Here is an 18,316-nt window from a genome sequence, read left to right on the forward strand (position 1 = left end):
TTGCGACCGTCAGGGAGCAGTTTACTATGAAAACCTCCACCGGCCGTCCGGCCGTCACACGTCACACGTCACACCTTTGCCCTGCTCATATCTCCGCATCAGTATGACATCACACCACATGGGTACACAAACCTTTGTGTACGTTGCTGTGGCAACAGTCTGTTGTTGCTGGTCTGTTAGTGTACGTTAGCAACCACCTTAGCAACCATGGTTTTACCCTAGCAACCAACTGTTTACCCTAGCAACCAACTGTTTACCTTAGCAACCATGTTTTTTTTACCCTAGCAACCAACTGTTTACCATAGCAACCAGATACGCAGAGCAGGGATCTCCATATATGGGCATAAACAGGTGACATCACACTGATGTCAGATACTCAGAGCAGGGATTTCTCCATAATATATGGGCATAAAAGGGATTCTGTTAGGGATCTCCATATATGGGCATAAAAGGGATTCTGTTAGGGATCTCCATATATGGGCATACAAGGGATTCTGTTAGGGATCTCCATATATGGGCATAAAAGGGATTCTGTTAGGGATCTCCATATATGGGCATAAAAGGGATTCTGTTAGGGATCTCCATATATGGGCATAAAAGGGATTCTGTTAGGGATCTCCATATATGGGCATAAAAGGGATTCTGTTAGGGATCTCCATATATGGGCATAAAAGGGATTCTGTTAGCTGTTAGTGATCTCCATATATGGGCATAAAAGGGATGCTGTTATGGATCTCCATATATGGGCATAAAAGGGATTCTGTTAGGGATCTCCATATATGGGCATGAAAGGGATTATGTTAGGGATCTCCATATATGGGCATAAAAGGGATTGTATCCCAGATGATGCCCTGTTAGGAGATCCACACTAACAGAATCCATATATGGTCCTACCGACAGCTGCTATAAGCCAACCCTGGCGATAAGGTCTGAGTCGAAGAAATGCTTCTTTCCTGGCAAGAATTGCCCCTTTATACTGTAGGGCTCGTTTGTGTATTGTATGACATCACGCCACATCATCGGCTGAGGACTGTGTGATGTCATCATATCTCCATATATGGAGACATAAGTTGCTCATGCCCAAATATGGGCTGGTGAGGTCAGACTTAGTGTGATGCGTAGGTTATCTCCATATATGGAGATTCAACTTCAATGAGTAACCATGGCAAACTGTCAACTGCCCGTATGTCTTGATAATTGGTAAAACAAACTTTTGGCCTATTTGTGGAGATAAGCGACCAACCCGATAAGGGAGTCTTACTGGTACTACTATTGTGGGGTTTCGCTTAAAGTTCCCTGATTTTGCATAGCAAGCATGCGTGAACAGCATTCAGGGAACATCTCTGAACGCAGAGCCCTTTAACAACAAGTCTAACTGTATTCCATTTGTTGCAATAAATGGTTAAATCTACTTTGACGTTAGTGTTCCTGACTAAATTGGACCGTATCCTTCCGTCTACGCCAGAAATACTTACAACGTGGCACATTGTAGCTTGCAGATCTGCTATGATTGGCTATTGTTACTGCCAGATAATGGATACTTGGGTTCAAGTGCTTGAACAATAATATGAAACATACTGAGTCTGACTGTAAAATAGTCTCTTGATAGGGCCGTTTTATTGCATTTATTTGTTTTACGTACACAGTATATATACAGTATGTGACGTACAACCCACCAATCCATTGCCCAGATCCACGAGAAGAAGACGGAGATGAATGCCCGTATCGTGGCGCTGCGGGACGCTAAGGTCAGCCTCATATCTCGCCTGCGCTCTCGGGCCCGACAGCTCCAGCGAATCCAGCAGCGTCTGGCGCCTAATCTGCACCGCCCCCCACCTCCACTGCCCCGCCTGCTGCCAGAGGAGACGCCTGAGAGGAGACTCCGTCCCAGCCGCACCACCCTGGAGCGGTACGGAGCCCTGCTGGCTCAGAGGTACACAACTATAAACCCTTCACACTTTTAACACCTAAATCCCTATGTCAAGGGTCTTCAACGTTTTCAGGCCAAGTACCCCTTAGTAGAGAGAGAAATTAAGCAGGGAACCCCACAACCTTTTCATAGATTCCATATAGTTTCATTGTTTGACAGCACAATCATCAGTGTATTTTGGATTATGTGTGTTTTCAGATATTTAACCACTTTAACCGTCAATAGTTAATAAACTTGATATTTCACTCTGTACTTGGTCTGCTCTTTTTCCCCTCTACACCAAACCTCTTTGCCGAAAATAGCCGATCTCACAACGGCGTTGTGAGCTTGTAGATCTGCTATTTTTGGCTAAAGTTCTCAGAATATGGAGGCTGGGGTTCAAGTAGTTAATATAAAAAAGGCGAAAAAGGTTTCTACCACAAAGATTTGGAGGACCACCTAGGTGTCCCGGACCCCATGTTGAAGACCCTTGCAATATATACTCTGTTGACCGGAGTCCCTCAGGGATTTATCCTTAGCCCCCTCTACACCAAATCTCTTTGCGGAAAATGGCCGAACTACAAGCTCACAATGTTCTTGAACATACCGCAAACATTCGATCTACAAGTTCACAGTGTGTTGCATGCGTTGTGAGCTTGTAGATCACCTATCTTTGCTGAGTGTCCGCCTATTATGACATGCCTAGAATAGGGACACAAGCATTCATGTGATCAAACAGGGCTGGCTGGCTGATTGATTGATTGATTGAAGACTTTATTAATGTTTGCATTGGAAAAGGTACAGTTTCAATATTCACTGGCACAAGGTCAACTAAACCTCAAAAAAGCTTTTGGGCTCTCCTCCTGACTGAGTGCTCGGATCCCCTCGTCCTTTTTAACAGTGTTTTCCCACTGATCCTGGCAGCACCACTCACTTTTTAAGACGTTTTTTATCTCCATTGAGCACCCGGTTGTTCTCTGTTTTAAGCTTTTGGGCTTGTTTCAATTGGGGACGTTTTTTAACTCATATAATATAGAGGGACAGTCAAATAAAACACAGTACTATGCAGAAAATATCGTAAAACACAATGCAAAATAAATGGCATTTACAATAGAAAGATCAGGGGGTATTGATAGATGCTAATCAGTCCATTTAGTCTACTAGTCAGTGGTTGACAGTTAATAAGCTCATATGACCTTGCACTAGAGGTAGTTGTGGAACAACCTTTGGTGAAATTGAAAGTGTACTGTATACACTGTACACTAGTTATAGCATTTTGTAAAACAGAAATTCAAAAACATACGGTAGATGAACATATCACAGTAGTGTAGTTTTCATATTCATACTAAAAACACATATACATAGAATGAGCGTTCTCTGGCACACGAACAAACGCGATCTCATTTCTTCCATTTAACCAACTGTAATCTTTGGCAAATGTTCAATTTTGTAATCTTGGAATGCCTTGTGATATGAAGTCTGGGTGTGCTGTGTGTTCTATATCAAACAGGTCTCACGCTGAGAGCCAGGATGAGGGGGGTTGGTCTGTGCTTGAACAGCTGGAAAAAGAGAGGGAAGGAGATGAAGAGGAGGAGTGTGGCGAGGAGGATGACTGTTCCAGTCCGTCTCTGAGCGGAGACGTGGAGGTGACGGCGGGAGGAGGGGTGGAGCTGACGGACGTGGAGGAGGAGGTGTTGATGGAGGAGGAGCTCACTCTGATGTATGAGCAGGACTCAGTGCTGGAGCAGGTTTGGAATAAAGCGCTATATAAATGCGCCATTTACCAGTTACCATTTACCCTACTACAATGTAGAAATACTGCGTTACAAGTAAAAGTCTGGAATTCAAAGGTTTTACAAGGTCACTCCATCATTCCAGTGTATCCGTTTGACCCTGCAACAAACAATCTCTCTGTATTACTTTCTCTTTCCCCTTGTTTCTCCACATTTCTTTTTACACAAATCTTCTCTACTGGGGGTCCCCTGGCACAAAACCCTTTCAGATGGGGTGTCTGCGGCCAAATAAATATATCAATTTGAGGGTCCTTGGCACGAAAACGTTTGTGATCCCACTGGACTGGTTGCTTCTTTTGGGGCTTGTTTCCGTAGGCTTGGCCCGACCAATTGTTTCTCTTGCTAAACTGACAAGTGGTGTAAAGTAACCTTAAAGGGGAAGACCACCCATTTTCAATATTGAACTATGTCTTTAATATAACTTAGAGGAGTTGTGTGGAATTAGAAAAAAGTTCCCCCCATTCTGTGTTGCCTAGAACTGGAGGATTGATTTTGGGGTTTGTATTGTAAAGTACAATGTGTGATGTCATCAAGTTGTACTTTACAATACAAACCCCAAAATCAATCCTCCAGTTCTAGGCAATACAGAAGGGGGGGAACTTTTTTTCTATTTCCACACAACTCCTCTAAGGTATATTAATGACATCAATATTGAAAATGGGTGGTCTCCCCTTTAATACTTTTTTTTTTTAACTTTTATTTGCAGTTTGTCACATATACATAAGTTCACAGGATCAACATTTTTACATTGTTTTGATTATCACATTTTAGTCCATATTAAACATTTGTGGTGTCATTCTGTTGGGTTACTGTATATATTCAGTCCATTTCTCCCATTTCTCAAGGAACAGTTCTTCTTGTATCCTCTTGAGTTTGTGTGTAAATCTCTCCATCACATACATTTCCTCCACAATGCACAGCGACTGCTCACACAAGTTGGACTTTTATACCACAATCTTGTTATTGCTTCTTTTGCTGGCTGCCAGCAGCACCTTGACCAGATACATGTCATCTAGATGTGTTTTCCTGTGTCAGGTTTCCTACATACAGTACCACACATCATCCCAGTACTTGTACATTTTTGGACAATTCCGAAATATATCTATGTTCATGGTCAGCAACTTTAATACTTTTACTTATACTCCAATACATCTCAGAGGCAAATATTGTACTTTTGCTCCACTGCAATAATTTGAAAACTTTAGTTACCAGTTACTTTGTAGATTCTGATTATTATTACAAAACATACACTTCAGCTCTATATACATTTCAGCCATTCGAAAATAGCCGATCCACAAGCTCACGATGCGACGCATTGTGAGCTTGTAGATCTGCTATTTTCAACGCTGTGCGTGCGTGTGCGGCAGATGGAGACCTGTGTGTGGCGGTTTGACGCGGAGCTGCGGCTGCTGCGTCACCACAAGCTGCTCCTGGACTTCCAGCTGAAGCTGGCCGACCTGCAGCACGTCACCCTCTACCAGGAGCTGCTGCTGCTCCAACGCCTGGAGAAGAGCGAGAGCAGCCTGCAGGAGGCGCTCAACGCACGCATGAAGAAGGAGGAGAGCGACATCAGGGTAGATACTGTATACTCTTTTTTTTTTTTTTTTTTAGATTTGTTTTTGGTCTTTTATGCCTTCATTGATAGGACAGTAGACTGACAGGAAATGGGGGGAGAGATGGGGAGTGACATGCGGCAAAGGTCGTCCGGATTGGGAATCGAACCGGCGATGCCGCCAGGCATCCATGCCTATGTGGCAATGCCTAAGTGGTATGCGCCTGGACCAGTAGGCCAGCAGGAGCCCCAAATACTGTATACTCTTTACTACTCCAGGCTAGCGTTGATGATTTCTGGTATGGTATTGTTTGTCTTTATATGTCCTGGTGAATTGAGTACACAGGACCACACTGGAAACAAAGCTTTTATTCCACCATGGTGTGACACACACACACACACACACACACACACACACACACACACACACGCACACACACACACACACACACACACACACACACACACACACACACACACACACACACACACACACACACACACACACACACATACACACAGTGTGGAGGCTTTTCATTGAGCTCCATGGCTAGATTGCACCAACAAGGATTACATTAATCTAGGATTAGGGGTAATCAAAGTTGAGTAAATCTGGGATTAAAACAAGTCAATCTGGGTTTAAAAATAATCATAGCTGTGTTGAGTAAACACATTGTGATACCATAGCTATTTTACATAACTGGTAAGAGATTATTTCCCCATCTATACACAAATAACAACTGTCAGTTTGAATGTAATCCCATTTGGGGCAGCAGGATTATATTTAAAGGTAGAGTGAAAGGTTTATTGTTATATACCGGTAGTTAAACTTCTATATTCTGATAATAATCATTGCTATCCACCTGTTTCCACCAGAATTTACTGTAGAATTATTTGTGGGACACATCCGGTTAACAGCAGACGTAAGCTCACGTTGCGTCGCAGATGCAACCGCTGTGAGCTTGTAGATCACACTCGGCTGCGACGCCGGAAATGCCGCACGGCTTCTGCGCAATGCACGATGGGACGTTGGAAACAGGTGGATAAAGTGTTCAATAAGAGGGATGTCCCCGTCTCTCCAACTCTCTAATACACAGAAAATACGTTTTCAGGTGGGTTGCCAATTTCAGCCAATCAGGAGAGAGTATACCCATTTATCAGCTTCAATTTCACAATGTCCCGTTTCCAGTTGCGTCTGTTCATTTGCGTCATCAATATTTTTACTTGTTTATACTGTATCCTGTATGAGTCTGTCTTCTGTTTGAAGAGAGGCTTAAATGTAATCCTGCTTGGTTGTAAACCAAGTGTAAAGTGTGGTGTAACCAAATGTATGATAAAACACATACATATCATAAGACATAACATCACATCATAACAGCTTAAAAAGGAATTCTTGTTGGGTGTCCACTCTACACAGCATGTTTATATTTCAATGATGGGAGCGGATTATATTAGTGCTATATTCCACCCCTGCTAAACTACAGTTTACTGTTCGCCTAAATTCAGTGGTACTCTAAAGTAATTTTTAATTCATCCTTGAAATTAAAAGGTTTGAGAGGCTCAGACGTAATTGACTCCTTCTGACCAGGGGTCATCAATATGTCCGCACATGGACAAATGTGTGCGTGGCAAGACTTGGCCTTGTCCATGGCAAATTCTAGATTTTGTTTTTACACACCATTAGGGCTGTCACAATTCACTCTTTGTCAAGTCTCACCCCATGTCATTCTGTTACTAGGTGGGACAACAAAGCCAGGGAAAAATATTTTTATAATGGAAGTGAATGGGAAAAAAGTCCCACCCCATGTCGTTATCATAGCTTCATTATTGCTATTTAAAGTACCAAAAGAAACATCTACGTGATATTAATAAAAAAGGAACACAAAAGTACAGTAGTTACATTGCAAAACAGGGGTTTTCCCCCGAAAATACATGTTTGAATTAGTTTAATCCTCTGAAACATGTTTATATATGTTCAAACATTTAAAAAATAGTGGAAATAGCAGATCTACAAGCTCACCATTGTGAGCTTGTAGATCGGCTATTTTTAAAGTGTAAAGTTGTCAAATATTTCCTTCATTTCTTTGTATATTTTGGTTATGTGTCATATCTGCCATGTGCAACTTCAAAGCCTACAAGCCAAACAGAAATGTAATTGTCAACGACAAAAACACAATTTAAATCGTTAATCGCAATTATTTGAGAGAAAATTAAGTAAAATGTCATGATCGTGACAGCCCTACACACCAGTGAACATTTGTAACTCAAATTTTGCTTCTGGGGGGGTCCCTGGAACAAAACATTTTGAGATGGGGGTCCTTCACGTGAAAAAGTTTGAGCACCACTGACAAAAACAACAACCAAAAAATAGAAGGATTTGAAATATTTAAAGACTTGCACAAATGTACACGATTTTTTCAAAAATAGCAGATCTACAAGCTCGCAGTGCTAATTTTCAATAGTTAAAGTATCCAGTTAAGGACCAGAATTTGGTGCGACACCCCTGTGTGTTTGTACACTCATTTTGTATATCCATGGCAAAGAATGTCCACCACACAAGCCAGCATGGCCCTCGCTGCTGCTCCTTCATCATAGATGTCGCTAAACCCCCCCCCCCCCCCCCCCCCCCCCACACTCCAGTCTAAACTGGAGGAATGCAACAGGCAGCTGGAGCTGAAGAGGAGGAACGTGGCCAAGCTGCAGGAGAGAGAGAAGGCCATGGTGGACGCCTTCCAGGCCATGCTGGGGGAAACCAAGTGTGCCGAGCTCCTGACCAGAGTGTTCCGGAAGAAGATCAAACGAGTCAAGACGAAGGAGAAGGCCAGAGATGAAGGTGTGTGTGTGTGTGTGTGTGTGTGTGTGTGTGTGTGTGTGTGTGTGTGTGTGTGTGTGTGTGTGTGTGTGTGTGTGTGTGTGTGTGTGTGTGTGTGTGTGTGTGTGTGTGTGTGTGTGTGTGTGTGTGTGTGTGTGTGTGTGTGTGTGTGTGAGAGAGTTTGTCTAGCTATACTTATGGGGACTAAACGCATGTTCACACAGCCACCTGCAGGGGACCTCTGACAGTGTGGGGACAAAATAGTAGGTCCCCACAACGGTTAGGGTAAGGCCACAGGACTTGCATAAAAATGAATGGAAGTCTGTGTAATGTCCCCACAAGTGATGTAAATATATTTACATCCCATTCATTACGCATTATTTTGTGCTATTACTAACTATTGAAAAATATCAGATCTACTACCGCGCTGCAAGGTTGTTAGATCTGCTATTTTTGAAAAATCCTGAAAATGTGTGCAATTAAGTCTATGAATATTTCAAATCCTTCTAAGGTTTTATTAAAAAGTCCATCATTATCCTGTGACGCCCCTGCATGTGAGCGTGCATGGGTATTAGCTCATGCTGTTCTGTTGTTACATTAATTCAGTTCTGTGTGTGTGTGTGTGTGTGTGTGTGTGTGTGTGTGTGTGTGTGTGTGTGTGTGTGTGTGTGTGTGTGTGTGTGTGTGTGTGTGTGTGTGGCAGAGGAAGAGGAGGGTGGTGACGAGGACTCTGATGAAGAGGGAGAGTGGGACGGTGATGCAGATTACAGTGGCTCGGAGAGCAGTGGAACACAGCTGGATGACGGTGTCTGCCCTCCAGGTCATTATGTCACATTATCTTACCGTGGGTTTAAAGGAGTAGTTCACCCCCAAAACGACTTATTTCTATTGATTATTCATGCCATGGAGAGTTGGAGACTTTTTTTGTATTTGTCACATTCCTAAGCCAAAAACAATATCTATCTATTAAACGAGCAAACTCACGCTCTAACGCTCTAACTCACGCTCTAACGCTCACGCTTATCCACGTTTATCTATTCACTCGCTTCAGCAACCGATCCCAAAGTTCACATGGTATTGGCCATTAGCATTATACAGACGGTGACAGAGCCCGAATTTCATTTCTCCCAAATTAAAGCTGTTTATTAGCGTTTTCTGCTGTCTGTTGCCAGGGTTACTGTCCGTTCCTCCAGGCCATGGGATCTGTAGCCCCACACACACACACACACACACACACACACACACACACACACACACACACACACACACACACACACACACACACACACACACACACACCCCTCTCTCTCTCACAGTTAGGAATGTGCATGCTCTCTCTCTCTCTCTCTCTCTCTCTCTCTCTCTCTCTCTCTCTCTCTCTCTCTCTCTCTCTCTCTCTCTCTCTCTCTCTCTCCGCTTTCACCAGGTGCGTTTGATGTGTGTCTCATCTTCCAACGGGTATGAAAAAACTATGTGGAGCAAGCGCATTCATCCCCATACTTCTATTCACCTAAATTTGCTGTTAACTCATCTAGTGCCATTCACGAGATGTCTCGCGAAAAGTACTCGAGTATCTGTAGTGCCATTCACGGGATATCTCGGGAAAAGTAATATATTACTGTAACGGCGAGTACATTACCGGGAAGAATGGCCGCGGGTCCGGAGACGAAATCCGTCGCTGATTTCGCATCATCACGGCTCCACGAGCACAAAATAGTCCCATCCATAATATTGAAGTGGACGGGGGATCTCATCTTTAATGTCCATTATCTCAAAACTACACTTTAGAAGCTAGGATGGAGGCAGATGCTCGCTTATGTTACACAATGATAAAAGCTCCGGTCGGCCATTACACAACTCCACGTGGAGAACGATCGGTTCCGGCGCACGATCCGATGACGTCAGACCGGAAGTGATTGCGTGGTGGACTTCTGGCCTTCAAAATAAGACAACAAAATTGGACATTATAATCCGTTAATGTCTGGGGCTCTGAATGAGTTAAATTATTTGTATCCATCATAAATATACACTCCTCCATGAGCTGCTCCTTACATTATGATGCTCCCACATATTCTCACGCACGCACCAGTTACAGTAACTTTCCCCACAACCCACACTCTGCACATATTTTGGAGAACATATCTTCGAACGGGTAAGGTCTAGTTATAGTAAATTTACTCCCATTGATTCCGGATGTCAATGGGGGTAAATTCATTGTAATCAAATTACTGTCTTAGGAATGCGACAAAAAACTAAAAATATTATTGAACTCAAGTCTCCATGGCTGGAGTAATGAATAGAACAAGTGTCATTTTGGGGTTGAACTACTCCTTTAAACCTTTTCAGGCCGCGACCCCCAAAATAATCATATTTTAACTGCCACACATCTACATGCTTACAACGCCTCGCAGCACGAGGCGTTGTTGCGTTGTTGCATGTAGATCTGCTATTTTCACAATTTCTGCCACTAATAATTGACAGTTTGGCCAATGTTTAATTTTTCATTTTAGAGGTATTAAAAAGTCCTTACATTTGTCACTTTAGAAATGTGCAGATACCCTCAATACACTTAAACCTGATGCTGGTTTGTTTACTGTTGAGTGAGAAAACAATGTTGCACATTAAGTTAATCATCTGGGGACCCCCCAAAATAATTTGGGGGACCCCCCTGGGGGTCCCAACCCACAGGTTGAGAAGCACTGCATTATGTTACAGTGGGTTTAACCTTTTTCATGTCAAGGTCCATTATATTTTGCTATCGTTGGATAGGATTTTGTCCACAATTCCATGCTGTGTTGATGTGGTGCCATAGGAGAGATGACAGGTCAATCAAAAATAACAATCCTTCTACATTCTGTAATTGCGTAGACTTCTTGTACATTTTGTAATGCAGGTGTTTAACAATAATTTATCTCTTGAGAGTGTAAAATGAAAGCAACTTGGTTTAATATAGAGTGACTGCTATAGAGATTGTTCAGTAAGAGGCAGTCTCCCTGTGTCTCTCCAGCTCTTTAGTGAACAGAAATTTGATTTCTATCCAATCAGGAGCGAGAACTTGCACAGACAGGATACAGTATAAACAAGTTATGACACAAAGAAGCAAGCGTACAAAATTGGAACTGGAACACTATAAGACTGAAGATGATAAATGGGTACTCTATCCTGAAATTGGCAACCCCACCTGAAAATGTATTTTCTGTTTATTACAGAGCTACCGAACAAACAGTAGAGCTTTAGCCTTTTAACAAAAAAACAATGTAATTGCAACCGTAGGTCGCAATTAAATTTGTTTGTAGTTTAGTATGAGAAACGGCACATCTTGTCTTCGTCCGTGCAAGGTTTTTTAGGGTCTATGGGTTTGACGTTCTGACATCACGCTCTGACATCACTTGTGATGTCAGGGGAACCACACTAACAGAATACGTGTGTGTGTGTGTGTGTGTGTGTGTGTGTGTGTGTGTGTGTGTGTGTGTGTGTGTGTGTGTGTGTGTGCGTGTGTGCGTGCGTGCGTGCGTGCGTGCGTGCGTGCGTGCGTGCGTGCGTGCGTGCGTGCGTGCGACACAGACTGTGATCCTCAGCTGTTTGAGAAGACAGTGCGTCTACGAGAACATCGCCTGGACCTGGAGGAGATGCAGGCGGAGGAGAAGAGGAGTGCGGAGGCCCTGAAGAAGGAGTGCGACTCGCTCCTTAAGAAGGTACAGTAACACTCCTCCTCCTCCTCCTCCTCTTATCACCCAGCTCAACACCTTCCTGATGTCTGTGTGCTCGCTGCTTCTCTAAAGCAGTGGTTCTCAACCTTTTCAGGCCACAAGCCCCCAAAATAATCATATTTTAACTGGGGAACCCCCACCACCACCCTGACGAGCACTAAGAGTTGAGGCATTACATTTCTATAACACGGTTCTATTGTGAAAATGGCAGATCTACATGCTCACAACGCCTCGCAACACAATTTCTGCCTCTAATATTTGACAATTTGGCCAATGTTTAATTTGTCATTTTAGAGCTATTAAAAAGTCCTTAAATTGTCACTTTAGAAATGTGCATATGCCCTCTACACACTTAAATGTTATGTTGGTTGGTTTACTGTTGAGTAAGAAAACAATGTTGCACTTTAAGTTAATCATCTGGGGACCCCCCAAAATAATTTGGGGACCCCACAGGTTGAGAACCACTGCTAAAGCAGCACTTCTAAACCTGTTCAGGCCATGAACCCCCAAAATAATCATAATTGAGACCGGGGATCCCCCACTCTCATAAGCACTTGGAATGTTGCAGTTGAGGCATTCAACACGTTTTTTTTACTCGGTTCCACGGATAAATATTGTGTTAATAGCAGATCTACAATCTCGTTTAGCCTCTGTCTTATATTATTTGACAATTTGGCCAGTGTTTGAGCAGTTAGTTTTTTGATTATACTTTTGATGCATTAAAAGGTATTTTTTCTTTCTTTCTATATTTTTAAGGTATTAAAAAGGTCTTAAAAGTCATCTGCGGACCCCCTAAAATCATGTGGGGACCCCCCTGGGGGTGTGCCCAGCAAAATGATTTGATATAGTATCAAAATCATTATAGTCACTTAAACGTACATAGGCTATTTAGTATTTAGCATTTTAACAACACAAATGTTGTAGGGGGTTCCCTGGCACAAAATATTTTTAGATTGGGGGTCCGCGGCCAAATACATATTTATTTGGTTCCTTGCCATGAAAACGTTGGGAATCATTGCTCTAAACTAAAGTAACTCAGTGACTTCACACATGCCTGTGTATGTGTGACTGGCTGTCTGGCTGTGTAGGAGAAAGTGGTGCAGAGCAATCTGAGGGCAGCAGAGGGCGAACTGGAGCTGTTCAACAGGGAGAAACAGCAGAAGCTGAATGAACTGGATGTGGTGGTTCCTCTCAGACTGCACCAGGTACACAAAACAACCGATCTACAAAGCTGGTGGCGTGGCTTGTGGATGGAGCCCGTGAGCTTGTAGATCTGTGTCTGCTGTACAACCCACACCTATCCACCTGTTTCCGCGGGAGTTTACTGGAGATTATTTGGACCACACTTCCGGTTTAACAGACATACAAGCTCACTTTGCGTTAGAGATGCAACCCGTTGTGAGCTTGTAAATCACACTCGGCTGCGGCGCCGGAAGCTCGGTACAACGTCTGCGCAATGCACTATGGGGCGTTGGAAACCCGTGGATATGTCTGTCTGGATAATGATGGATGGCTATAGACGTGCAGTCCATTTTTTACTTTTTAAGTATCAATACCCTATGGTAGCAATAGTCTGTTATAAGTACTAGTCCGGAATTAAAAATGTACTTGAGTAAAAGTACAAAAGTATTGGCATCAACATCCTTAAAGTACCAAAAGTAAAAGTTCTCCTTAGGCAGAAGGTCCCATTTAATAGCAAATCTACAAGCTCACGCCTCACTTTGCGGCACGTTGTGACTTGTGAGCTTGTAGATCGTCTATTTTCAAATTACCAAAGTATACTGTAGGTTTGAAGTGGTTTATTAATAATAATCAAAATCTGCAAAGTAACTAGTAACTCGTTTTCTTTTGTTTTCAAATAATAGTGGAGTAAAAGTACAATATTTGCCTTTGAGATGCAGATGTAAATGTAAAGTAGAAAATAAAAGGTCTTATGACATCAAATGTCATTATTTTTTATGTTTCCTGACCTCGATTACACCAAAGATTACTGAACTTTCTGTAGTTTTTTTTTATTACTAGGCTCAGAAAAGTGAGTTAATTTGCCTCTGGACATACGAATCATCATCCAGGGGAGGGTGTGGTTGTTGGGGAGAGGGTGAACTGAACAACCAAAGTGGTGAATGGTAAATGGTGCAAGTAACAGCAAAGGTGATACACCCTCCCCTACAACCACTAGCCTAGCACAGCTAAACAATCCACCCATGTTTACACACGGTGGGGATATAGTACAGTTAGTTAGCTGCATTAGTATATAGTCTGGCTATGCCAGGCTATACAACCACACCCTCCCCTGGATGATGATGCGTACGTCCAGAGACAAATGAACTCACCTTTCTGAGCCTAATGATTAAAAAATAAATAAATAAAATACAGATTACAGAAAAAACACTGAATGTTGAAAGGCCAGGTTTTTTGGGTGTAATTGAAGTCAGGAAACATGAAAAAGGCCTCAGAATTACCCCAAAAAAAACGTTTTGATGTAACCTTTAAAGTAGAAGATGATTGGTCCGGGAAAGTAAAGAATATACAGTGTATTGTACTCAAGTACAGTACTTGAGTAAATGCACTCAGTCACTTCCCACCACTGTGGTCCTTCCCCTCAGATTGTGAGTGACGGCATGGTTCCGTCAGACCTGTCCTCTGCCTTGGTTCTGAACACGGCCACGCTGTCGCGGCTCCAGGGGCGCATCAAGGAGCTGCACGTGGAGAACAGCAAACAGGGGGATCTGTACCGCCAGGCCCGCAAGCAGCACGTCCAGCTCATCCACGACCGCAGGGACATGGAGGCCAAGATCCACGGTCAGCCTCAGCTTGGCCCCAGAGCCAGCCCACAGAAATGCAGAGAAAGGGAGCAATCAGGGGTGTCGCACCAAATTCTGGGCCCTGGGTACTTTAGCTATTGAAAAATAGCACATATACAAGCTCACAGCACGGCACCGAGTGCCGCGCTGCGAGCTTGTAGATCTGCTATTTTTGAAAAATCGTGACATTTTGTGCAAGTCTTTGAATGTTTTCAAATCCTTCAAATGTTTCTATGTCAGTGGTGCTCAAACTTTTTCCACGTGAAGGACCCCCAAAATGATATGTAATTGGCCACGGACCCCCATTTCAAAATATTTAGTTCCAGGGACCCCCCAGAAGCAAAATTTTAGTTACAAATATTTGCTTAAAAAATACATAAAAAGATTTGCCCACATTTTCACAACTTTTCAAAAATAGCAGATGTACAAGCTCGCAGTGCGGCACTCGGAGCCACGCTGTGAGCTTGTATATCTGCTATAGCTAAAGTAATAAAATAATTAAGGCCCGTCCACCTGGGCCCTAGTAACTCAGTCCCACTTTCCACCCCCATTGTGACGCCCCTGGAAGCAATGTTGAGTGTTGGGGATTAATAATGATTTTTGAACACGAGGTTTGTAGATGGAAAATTCCAAGATGTCAGCCATCCAAAGCCACGAGAATGCAGGGAAAGGGCAATTATGAGATCAGTGTTGATTTTTTATTTCCGCCTGGCCGGGAGTCGGAGATTATGTTTTGGCTCAAGCAGTGTGTGTGTCTATCTGTCTATCTGTCTGTCTGTGTGTTTGTCTGTCTGTGTCTGACTCTGTGCACAGCTAATCTCGCAAACCACTGGACTGTAAATAGTTAGGGAAAGTTAGCCAGCATTTGTTTTGCACAAAAAACATTCCCACAAAACTGTGGGAAGTGATGACTCATCACTAAACCATAGTTTTGTGGGGGCCATTTTTAGCCCAAGGAATGTGCAAAACAAATGCTTGCATTAGTTTCAAAATAATGAAAAAAAAAAAACCTAGTTTGACCCCTCACATGCTACTTAAAGCAGATTTATTTTTTCATGTATAGTAAAGTCAATGAGACCCCAACTTTGATTGGCTCCCTCAAAGTTTCCCTAAGGAGTTGGGTTTGACAAAGTTCAGAGGTGATAGTAGACAACTTTATGAACACATTTGTGAAGAAAGCTATCGGTAAGCATTTAGTTCCCAGATTGGTCAAAGACTCGGCTAACTTTTCCTAACTAAAAAGGGGCACAGAAAGAGACGGGCACAACGGGTATGCACAAACCGGGTGGTACACCTTTGCCCAACAGGCTTACTTAGGCTACTTACTTATTCCTAGCAGTCCTTTTGGAGCATACTGTAGGCTGACTACAGTACAGTCCTCCAGAGTCCTCTATCTTGGGCCTTCTTTTCCAGCTGTTTCCATGTCAGGCCAGAGGCCACACTGCTTGATGTCCATCTCAGGGTCCTTGCGTTAGGTGTCCTTTGGCCTGCCTCTCTCTCTTTCTCTCTCTCTCTCGTGCCTTGGGGGTTCCCATTTAAGGGCTTGTCGTCGTGTGACACTATTGGTCTTTCGGAGCGTGTGGCCGATCCACCCCACCTCCTCCTCTTTCAATCATAATCAATCAATAATAATTAATCTCCTCTTCCACTGGTGGTAGACCCGACTCAGCAAGCAAAAAATGAAACAAAAGAATAATAACAACGAGTCCGATCTTCCCCAAATCTGAATCACACATTGAGGGGCCTCATCTAAACAACACAAGCCAAAGTGATTTTACTTATACCCATAAAGGGCGCCACAAATACTGCAAATGTCAATGTTTGCTGCAAAAATATGATTTATGTCACCAAAGTAAGTACAGTGATCTTATTTGTCATATGACAATAACACAGCGTTTTGATATTCCATACGTTTACCTGAAATTGCCTATTTAGAATTGCATGTTGATAGGCCTCTAGAGCAGTGGTTCTCAACCTTTTCAGGCCGTGACCCCTAAAATAATCACATTTTAACTGGGACCCCCCCCCCCCCTGTCCCCCCCACTGATGAGCACTAAGAGTTTAGGCATTACATTTTGTATAACACGGTTATATTGTGAAAATAGCAGATCTACATGCTCGCACGTCTCGTAATGCGAGGCGTTGTGAGCATGTACATACATCGGCTCATAATTTTCATAATTTCAGCCATATTTGACAATATGGACAATGTTTAATTTGTTATTTTAGATATGTGTATATTAAAAGTCCTTAAATTGTCACTTTAGAAATGTCATATACCCTACACTTAAACCTTATGATGGTTGGTTTGTTTACTGTTGAGAGAGAAAACTATTTTGCACATTAAGTTAATCATCTGGGGACCCCACAAAATGACTTGGGGACCCCCCTGGGGGTCCCGACCCACATGTTGAGAACCACTGCTCCAGATGACACCCAATCTCTTTATGTCTTACATTACATCCTGTTGTCACCAGTTTGCTGTGGGCAAGACAGGAAACCTTTTATGTCCACTGGCCAGAGTGGCTGATGGATTACAATATTCAATTTACTAGCAAAATAATAAAACTGTAACAGGGACTTCTGAATGATGTGCTACTAGCATTTGGCTGGTAGCTATTGTTATTGAACTACTTTGATATTTGGAGTCATACAGTACCCCAGTTGGTATGTAGCTGCAGGGAGATGAATGGAACATACCGTCTCGGCACAGAGTGGATTAATGGCTAAATTATCTTTAATCATATGGCCATGTTGCTCACCAAAGTTGCAAAGTTGAGACAGTCGTATGATTAGATTTAAATTAGGCTTTAATGTTGATAGATGGATTGATTTAATTTTTTTTAATTGTCTCTGCGTGGCAGAGACTAATGTTTTGCACCCTGTCTGTCCGTCCGCCCGTCTGTCCGTCAGTCCGTCCGTCCGTGTCCATTCGGCCGTCTGTCTGTGACCAGCTAATCTCCGGCGCCGCTGGGTCGATCGCAGCGAAACTAGGCAGAGGAAGAAATGCACTTTTTCTAGTTCTATTCTAGTTTCATTTTAGCAAGTGCGATCATACAATACTGTCACACAATGCGAGCACAGTCTTATGGAGTAGTCAGTATCCTCTCAATGCCTATAGTGTAGCAGCCTATAGAGCTCTCGTTCTCAAAAAGCAGGAAAGAATCAAGAGACATTCATCCTTGAATACACAGACAACAGACATTTATACATTAAAAAACAGATACATTATGCATTATAGGGAAACTATATACATTATATTCACCTTTAAATGAGGGCTCACAGGTATTGTCTCTCTTATATCACATCAAATGAGAAAATATCAACTAGGGCAGTGGTTCTCAACCTTTTCAGGCTGTGACCCCCACAATAATCATATTTTAAAAGGGGACCCCCAACCCTGACGAGCACTGAGAGTAGAGGCATTACATTTTGAATAACACGGTTCTATAGTGAAAATAGCAGATCTACAACATCTCGCAACGCGAGGTGTTGTGAGCATGTAGATCGGCTATCAATAGATCGGCATGTAGATCGGCTATCAATATCTCCTTCTAATATTTGACAATTTTGACAAATGTTTAATTTGTCATTTTAGAGGTATTAAAAAGTCCTTAAATTGTCACTTTATATTATTTTATGTGTAGATACCCTATATATTATATGTGTAGATACCCTATTTACACTTAAACTGTATGTTGGTTTGTTTACTGTTGAGTGAGAAAACAATGTGGGG

General features: G+C 42.7%; 1 protein-coding gene across 1 annotated transcript in view; it reads left to right on the plus strand.

Annotated features, from left to right (window-relative positions):
• The window catches only part of cfap44 (cilia and flagella associated protein 44), a gene marked incomplete at its 3' end in the record, with an annotated part of 31,840 nt that overhangs the window by 10,992 nt on the left and 2,532 nt on the right, over positions 1-18,316 (plus strand). Inside the window, exons 23-30 of the mRNA XM_080751743.1 lie at positions 1,692-1,933; positions 3,420-3,657; positions 5,070-5,276; positions 7,895-8,087; positions 8,770-8,886; positions 11,631-11,761; positions 12,865-12,981; positions 14,383-14,578. Of these exons, the coding sequence (XP_080607869.1) occupies positions 1,692-1,933; positions 3,420-3,657; positions 5,070-5,276; positions 7,895-8,087; positions 8,770-8,886; positions 11,631-11,761; positions 12,865-12,981; positions 14,383-14,578 (1,441 nt within the window). The remainder of the gene's footprint in view (positions 1-1,691; positions 1,934-3,419; positions 3,658-5,069; positions 5,277-7,894; positions 8,088-8,769; positions 8,887-11,630; positions 11,762-12,864; positions 12,982-14,382; positions 14,579-18,316) is intronic.

The sequence above is a fragment of the Nannobrachium achirus genome, assembly GCF_963921795.1.
Source record: "Nannobrachium achirus genome assembly, chromosome: 21".
Lineage (NCBI taxonomy): Eukaryota > Metazoa > Chordata > Actinopteri > Myctophiformes > Myctophidae > Nannobrachium > Nannobrachium achirus.